The following is an 8,796-nucleotide window of genomic DNA, read 5'->3' as shown; positions in this document are numbered from 1 at the left end:
CGGATCCGCTTTTTATAAGGACGGTTTCACTTTATAATTCCCTTTTGAACATTCCCACGCGCTAGAGAATGTGCAGCATTTCTTACGCGGCCGATGGAGATATACACGTGTCACGATAGATGCATAGCTACGTCGATATTAGAGCGATTGCAACACATTTTCGTGCTCAAGAGAGTACGACAACAAACCCGCATAAAATATCCGAGGATCGATGATCTTTTAATGAAAATCAATTAAATTATTTAATTACGTGTGAGATATTTTTTTGGTTGGATGAAAAGATCTTTGTAAACAAATAAATAGTGACGGTTAACTGATGTAATATTTAATCTTCTAATAATAATATTTAATGGGTATTTAAATCAAGTCCATGTTTTAAATATTTTATGTAGTTATTGCCACCAAGAAATTATCACAACTTTAAAGAAGACATCAATTAAATATTTAGAACAACAAAACAATATAATAGCAAAACAGACAATTTTTGGTGTTTCTTGTTGTCATAAATCCTAGAGCCTTTATTAAATGTGTGAGTTTGGCGTGTGTTACTATTATTAGGCTCTTGAGTTGAAGAATCTTCTTTCATAAAATGTTTTCTTTTCGTGACATATAAACGAGGGGAGATATTTGGCGTGCGTTTCTCATTTCTTGTGGTTTTGTATGAATATAATTGGAGATTATCGAATAAGTGGAGTTAATCTTCTTGAAGATCCATTGAAATTGTTGTTGGAATATTTTAAAGAATTGATGGGTTGTTCTTAGAGTACATCTTATGAAAGTATGTTATTATTGTTGGGTTGATCTTGAAAGTACATTGATATTTGATATCGATGGGATTGTTATTTAAAGCACATTGATACTGCTGGATTGATCTTGAAAGTATATTTTTTAGAGCTGCTTTTACACACACCTATTACTCTGCTTATAAATCTACGGTGCTGTTTGTTTTTCGTAAAAAACCTCTTCAGACCTTTTATTGCTGCCTGACGCAGCACACGCGCAACACTTTTAATCTCGTAATTATTTGTTTTTTAGAAGTCTTTAGAGTAAAAAACATTTGCGCGTGTTCTGCTTCTTATTTTTTCTTGCTGAAATCTTGATTATATGTTGCTGAAATCTTATTTTACATTTTTTTCGTTTTTTTTTTGTTTATTCTTGTTGAATTTTTTTTTCGATTTTTTATATTAAATAATGATAATTTCTTGATGAAATATCATTATTTTTTGCTAAAATATCTTTATTTTTTTGTTGAAATATCATTATTTTTTGCTGAAATATCATAAATTTTTGCTGAAATGTCATACATTATTAATTTTTCGGTATTAAATAACTATTTCGATTTATAAAATCAGTTTATTTTAATTTTTTAATATCTGCAGCAGCATGCAGATGTTAAGAAAACAAACACGCTTCTTATTACAGTCTGCAGCCGTTTGATCCACCTCTTCTACTGCAGAGGATTGCAGAGGTGGTCTACAGACTTCATGAATTTTTGCTTCAAAAAAACAAACAACACCTACATCATTCGGCCCCAATGAGACTTGAACCTTCAACATTTGATTTATGGAAGGTTGAGGGGCACATATCGGTCTACAGCTAGGCCAAAGCGATTTGTTGATTTTGAAAGTATATTGCTAGAATAAAAGTTCAAAATACATTGATATTGTAGGGATGATCTTGAAAGTTCATTGTTATTGTTGGGATTGATCCTGAAAGTACATTAATGAGATTTGGAAAATACATTGATATTGATATTATTGGGTCACTAAAGAAAGTTTATCGCTACTTTAAATGGTCAAGTTTTGTGGTGGTTTCGACTTTCGATCTCTTAGTTACCCTTCATTTTTGGATTTTGTATATTAATGTCTTGTCGCGTTTCGGATAGTTAACATTTTGTTTTTAGGATCAGTAATATTTTCGGTCTTTTATTTTAATAATAATATTGATTTGTTGTTCAAACAAAGAAAAATGCAAACTAGAGAATTTAACATTTCTTGGTATATATTTAGATAAATGTTAATCAAAGTTTTTAATTAAAATTTAAGCCAATGAATTAATAATATCCCTAACATCAAACAAAACTCCCTATACGTATTAGCTAAAACATACTTTCAATAAATGTTCTTTTTCTTGGAAGATGTTCATGGCAAATTTGTCCATTTGTTGTCATCATCCTCGGTTTTTATATGTTTGATATGTGGAACTACCTGCATTTTTACATATAAATATAGATATTAGCATCCATTTTTATTAATAATAATAATAATAATAATAATAATAATAATACCTGATCGTCTTGAAGGGAAGCGGATGGGTGAAGGCGTAATCTTTTGACTGCGTCCAAATAATCTAAATAATTTAAAATAAAATTAAACAAATGTAAAAAAAAAAGACAATAAAACAAATAAAATGGAAGATGCCTCAAAATAAGAGATGGTTCTTCTATAAAATAAATTGGAATATACGTTTTAATGACTTATAAAATAATTATAAGGGATCGTACTTTATATAAATGAATGAATAAATTTTTAAATGGTCACCTTAGCTCAAAATAAAATATCTTCTCCCAAACGAATATATATCATGATTCATGTGTCTCAAATACATTCATTTTCCACTAATTATGAAAGATATTTCATATTACTAATTATAAAATTCAAGTAAAATTCTTTGAAATTCAAATTATAACTGCATCAACTTCTGCAAATATTGCAAGAGATAACCAACTTCAGCGTGTGTTTTCCACAAATAGAAATAAAATATTTGAAATTCTACTTCATTCTTTTATCAAGTGGTTAGATCATGATTCATGATAAATAAACTGATCATACATGTAATTTTCTGTTATGATTCAAATCGCAAGTATTGTTTGAGAACTTAATCAAATATTGCCGACGATGCATCTGATTTATATTATCAAACATACCTATCGGAATATGCCTTTTTCTTCTCTTCGTCGTAGTCGTCGTCTTCGAGTCTAACGTCGATTCGCAACTATCCAGCAAATACCGATCCATCGGAAGAAAAACGCGATTGTCGCGTTTCTCCAGCATTGTTCGAACGAACGAAGTCTCTACAGATTTCAGGAAATCAAGGTGCCTCTCGTTCGTCCATCGATGATCGTTGTAAGCTCTTTTCGCATCCATTACAAGTTTAAACCCACGGATTCCGGCAACTGTAAGAAAATATTTCCGGCGAACGATTATTTTGGGTTGGAGAGATATGGCGGATCCGCTTTTTATAAGGACGGTTTCACTTTATTATTCTCTATTTTTTCTTTTCCACGTTACGGAAATGCAAATTGTAATGTTCCACGCGCTAGGGGAAGTGCAGTGATAGATACGCGCCCGGTAAATATGTACACGTGTCATGATAGCATGTTTAGGGAAGTCGGTATTGGAGCGAGTATAAAACAGTTTCCAAGTCGAGAGAGATGTGAAAATGACTGGATCGTTTATTTTTGGATTTTAAAATAATTGAATTATATTATTTTTTATTATTATAACTTTATAACAGATATTTTTCAGTTGGAAGAAAATATCTTGTAAAGAAAATATTGTGCTGTTTCACCCCTTTCAAGACAGCTGATGAAGCATCTCTTTATCTTTTAATTGGTGCAAAGATAAGGAACTCTTTTTATCGTGACTGGGGGATTGAAAGCCATTCTCCTTTTAAATGTCATTGATCATTGTCTACATTTTTATTGTGCCTTTTTAGGTACTTAGCTAAGCTTGTGGCAGTTTTATATTTGAAAATTTTTACGAAAAAAGTTAAAATTAAAATTTATTTACGAAAAATTATGAATTACCGGTAAAAACGACAATTTGTTCCTCTTTTTCCGGTTTATCGGTTTCATTACATACCCGGTTCTATTAATGTCTCATTGGTTTATCATAATTTACGAATAAGTCTCAAACTAAAATTAAGTGATGATTTGACAATTTTCTCCCTGTAACATACATATTACCCGGTTTCATTGGAGACTTGGACGTCTACTCATTAAATAAGCTGGTGAGATGGATATGGTAGGTTATATAATGTGGTGTTTACCATAAAATTTGATATCCTGATGTATTGTATATTTTTTTGGAATATAAAATGCATAGAACGAAGACTGCGATAATTATATAAACTAGTAACAACTTCGTTATTTTTAAGTTTATAAGAAATTTCAAATTATCTATCTAATCTTATGTAACTCATTATACTCATCTTATCAGCTCATTTTCCGCATTTTTTCCCAGAAACACACATGTTACTAGTTTCATTGCTAACCTAGATATATAATCATAAATGAGCCGATGAGATGGATATCAAATTTTATGGTAAAAATAACAATATATAACCCATCGTATCTATCTTATCAACCCATTTAATGACCATACGTCTAAGTCAGCAATGAAATCGGTAAAATGTATGTTACATGGAGAAATTAAATGGCAAAATCATCACTTAATTTTAGTTTGGGACTTATTCGTAAATTATGGTAAAATAATAAGACTTTAATAGAACCAAGTAAGTAATGAAGCCAATAAACCAAAAAATAAAAAAAAACGGGCCAAATCGTCGTTTTTACTTGTAATTCATGTTTTTTCGTAAACAGGTTTTAGTTTGGGACTTTTTCGTAAATTATGATAAAATAGTATGACTTTTCTGAAGATTTTCTTTATATATATATATATATATATATATATATATATATATATATATATATATATATATATATATATATATATATATATATATATATATATATGTTTATGCGCCGTTTCCAAAAAAAGTATACAATGACGATTCCTTTGGTATCTTGGTAATAAGTAAAGTTGGTTTGGATTCGTTTTAATATGTTTATTATATAAGTTGAAATCATATTTATTTGTTTATTTTCTCAAACAACTTATTTAAGTTTTAATATGTTTTTTAACTGTTAATACATAACTATTAAATTTTAGTCCTAAACAATTTTTTTGTTTACAATGGAACTTAAACCCTGAACTTATTAGGAAGGGATATATTTTCAACTCATTGATACGCTAGACCAAAGACTCTTTGGTATTTACATGATTGTTTACTTGTTGATTCGATTGGTGACTGAATATTGAAATGTGATCGGATAATTAAGGCTTGACCATTCTAGAGAGACTAATATTGTGGTGAAGTTAAGATAGTGGTGACTTGTGAGAGATTGAAAGACTTAGTTAAGATTGTACATCATGAATCAACTAATTGAGAATATGAGATGAAAATTGGTTTGGCTTATATTTTTTCTATTATGATTCTTTTATTTAATATTTAAATAATATGTATTAAAGAAATATGTTGAAAGTTATTGTTTAACTTTCATAAATTCCAGCCTCTAACTTTGAAAAGATTGTCCAAAAATAGGGTTAACTTGTAAAGTTTCTTGTGTTAAAAATGAAAGATTTTGTTTAAATAATTGTTAGGAATTAGTTTGTGAAAGATGAAGGGGTGTTGCTCATTTTATTAAAGTTAGAAGGTAGCGAATCAATATGTTGGAAAAGAATGACTATTTTTATACATTTGTATATTCGAAGGTGCTAAATGTGAATCATCAATATATAAGTAAGAGCATCTATTTGAGAATATCAGATGAAAATTGGTTTGGCTTATATTTTTTTCTATTATAATTCTTTTATTTAATATTTAAATAATATATGTATTAAAGAAATATGTTGAAAGTTATTGTTTAACTATCACAAATTCCTACCTCTAACTTTGAAAAGATTGTCTAAGTATAGCCGTACATGGTTGACTTGGCAAGTTTCCTGTAGGGTTAAAAATGAAAGATTTTTTTTAAATAACTGTTAAGGAATTAGTTCGTGAAAGATGAAGGGGTGTTGCTCGTTTTATTGAAGTTGGAGGGTAGCGAAACAATATGTTGGAAATGAAGGACTATTTTGTACACTTGTATATTCGAAGGTGCTAAATGTAAATCATTAGTATATAAGTTAAGAGCATTTAGGGTTTCATCATTATTCGTCTTTCTTGATAATAAGCATTTGTCACAACTAGCATTTTTAGCTATGAAATTCTATTCTCATGTAAACATCATCTATTGTAAGGCATGTACTCTAAGTGAAAATCATACTCTATGCTTAATCAAAATCATCCATTTGAATCGAACCTCACTCAAGAAGCCCATAACCTAATACAATACATTTCATATAGTCAACTATGGGTTGAAAACCCTAGAAATCCCGGTTCAAGTTAATATGGACTAGGATTCTCTTATTGGGCCTAATGGACCAATAAACTTTCAATTTGACTACTTTGGCCCTAGGAACCCTATTTCGGCTCTAATTGGACCCACATCCATGAAATTAAGGTATCTTGGGTCATATGGGCCTAGAATGATCCATCTTATTTCTAATGGGCCATAACTAGTTTCATAAGCCCTAATGGGTCGTAAACTCCATCCTTGGGCATCATTGGGCCGTAAACCCTCATAAAGGCCCAATAGGCCGAAAAATAATTACTTTGGGCCTCATAAACTCGAAATAAGACAAGAGAGGGCCCAAATCTTCTCTTTTCCTTTCTCCTTACCCTATTCTCGGCCCAACAATAATACAAAAAAAGAGGGAAATGGGAGAAGGTTTAGGCTTGACAACACATAATTATCTATCATGTATCAAGATAATCACATACATCTAGGAACCTATTACCCACCATGCAAACTTTTCAAATCTCTCTCCTCTCTTCTTCTCTATTTACGGCCGAACCCACCCCCTCACCACCTTCACTTTTCTTTCAAACTCTCTCAAATATCCTCTCAAGAACCCCCCTTTCCTACTCAAAATTTTGTGAGTTTGTGTGAGTGTTTCAAGAGAACTTCATCAAGAACGCATCCATTTTGGTAAGCTACTCTTACTCAAGAAGTTTAACTTCATGATTTTGTTAAAACTTGTTACTCATTTCCTCTTCAAATCGTGATCTATGCACCATAAAGCTCTTAGAAATCGAAGAACTCATCAAGGGGGTAGGCTAGGCCGAAAACAACATCATCTCCTCTCATCTCTTCATCAAAACCGAATCCAAACCCCAAAGTGAGTTCATACCCCTTGTTTTTTGGTTTTTCTATGTTTTGGGGGAGGATACAAGTTGCTTATGTGATAGATCTATGTATTTATGCATGTTTATGTGTGTTTTCTAAGTTATATGTTGTGATTATGTGAAGAAACTTCATAGATCTCGAAAACTCTATCAAGTCTTGACAATATTTGTAAACTAAAACACTTTATGCAACTTACCATAAAGATGAAAGTGTTAAACATGTTAAGGATGTTGAAAAACTAAACAAAATCTTGTAAAGGGACCATTTTTGACAAGAAAACAAAAAAGATGAAGCTTTTATGATACTTACGGTTTTTCAAGGACCAAAGAGTCATTTTTGTATAAAAATGGGTTTTTATGACATTATGGTTTTACAAAGGGCAAAAAGAGTAAATTTTTCACAAAATGGGCTTAAATTGGGCCTTCACGGTTTTATGGGTCAAAATTGTAAAAATTATGACTTTTGTGGATTAAATTGTCATTTTAAACAAATTTGAGCCAAAGATGTTGTTTTTCGGTTAAAAAGGGCTGAAAATGTCAATTTTATTAAATTGGGCCGAAAATGTCAATTTTTATTAAGTCGGGCCAAAAATGTCAACTTTTATATAATTGGGCCGAAAATGTCAATTTGTATTAAGTTGGGCCAAAAATGTCAACTTTTATATAATTGGGCCGAAAATGTCAATTTTGATGATATTGGGTCGAAAATGCTATTTTTAACAATAGTGGGCTAAAAATTTCATTTTATTGGAAATAAGCCCATACATGTAAATTTTTGGTCTTAAGGAACCTAAAGTGTTAATTTTATCAAAAATATGCCTAAATTGTAAATTTTCGGTTTAATGGGCCTAATACTTACAATCCATGTGATTGGGCCTTAGTGGCCCATTTACATGCTTAATAGGCATGGATTATACATTACATGTTTATTGGGCCTTAGTGGTCCATTTACATGCATAATAGGCTTGGATTATACATTACATGTTTATTGGGCCTTAGTGCTCCATTTACATGCTTGTTGGGCCTGGATTATACATTACATGTTTGTTGGGCCTTAGTGGTCCATTTACATGCTTATTAGGTCTGGACTATACATTACATGTTTATTGGGCCTTAGTGGTCCTTCTACATGTCTGTTGGGCCTCGTACGTTCACATACATACTCGTTGGACTTTTCAAACATAAAACGTACACGGAAACATTATATATAACATAATACAATATTCGCGTAAACACAGTTAAGGATGCTAGTGAGACATGTCGGTTGACACCTCTCGAGTGTACAATCGTAGCCTGTAGTTATAACCAGAGTCTCCTGGAGGGAGAGCGAGAGTTTGTGTATAGATCTATACGGGGTGACACCCCACACCTGAGCTGTTCGCTACAGTTAGACTAGGCCAGTCTAGGGTGACAAACCTTACCTTAAACAAGCCGGCGTCTGATAACGCCACGACAGGCGAATTCGTCATAATCAAGTATGGTTAAAACGGCTCACATAGAGATTCTCTCCATCATAATTTTACGGAATACATATAAAACCTTGTCGGTACGAAAACATACATACACTGATATCGGTCTTAGGGTTTTGAGACCACGACACTTTTATAAACAGAAAATATCGGATTTTCTGTGGAAATATACAGTTAAACAATACCTTCTACTTACAACAGAAAATACAGGATCTTTTTCCGGATTACATTTTTATATACATTCTAAAAACAGAAA

The 8,796-nt window shown here is 31.4% G+C and overlaps 1 protein-coding gene across 1 annotated transcript; it reads right to left on the bottom strand.

Moving 5' to 3' along the window:
• Window positions 1–2,055: 2,055 nt before the first annotated feature.
• LOC145135976 (uncharacterized) lies at window positions 2,056–3,194 on the bottom strand. Its single transcript, XM_079070188.1, has 3 exons — window positions 2,927–3,194; window positions 2,288–2,349; window positions 2,056–2,207 (listed from the first exon to the last, which is right to left on the bottom strand). Exons 1-3 carry the CDS (start codon window positions 3,144–3,146, stop codon window positions 2,142–2,144), a joined length of 348 nt encoding a protein of 115 aa, XP_078926314.1. The 5' UTR covers window positions 3,147–3,194; the 3' UTR covers window positions 2,056–2,141.
• Window positions 3,195–8,796: the final 5,602 nt, after the last annotated feature.

The sequence above is a fragment of the Lactuca virosa genome, chromosome 9 (assembly GCF_052849685.1).
Source record: "Lactuca virosa cultivar CGN04683 chromosome 9, Lactuca_virosa_CGN04683_v6, whole genome shotgun sequence".
NCBI lineage: Eukaryota > Viridiplantae > Streptophyta > Magnoliopsida > Asterales > Asteraceae > Lactuca > Lactuca virosa.
Note: the sequence above shows the minus strand (reverse complement) of the source record. Positions and strands in the feature narration are given on the sequence as shown.

Coding starts and splice junctions, on each gene's coding strand:
- LOC145135976 (XM_079070188.1), bottom strand. CDS start 3,146: ATGGATGCGAAAAGAGCTTACAACGATCATCGATGGACGAACGAGAGG. Junction 2,350..2,926: donor AAAAAGGCATATTCCGATAG/GTATGTTTGATA, acceptor TAAATTATTTAG/ATTATTTGGACGCAGTCAAA. Junction 2,208..2,287: donor CTTCCCTTCAAGACGATCAG/GTATTATTATTA, acceptor GTAAAAATGCAG/GTAGTTCCACATATCAAACA.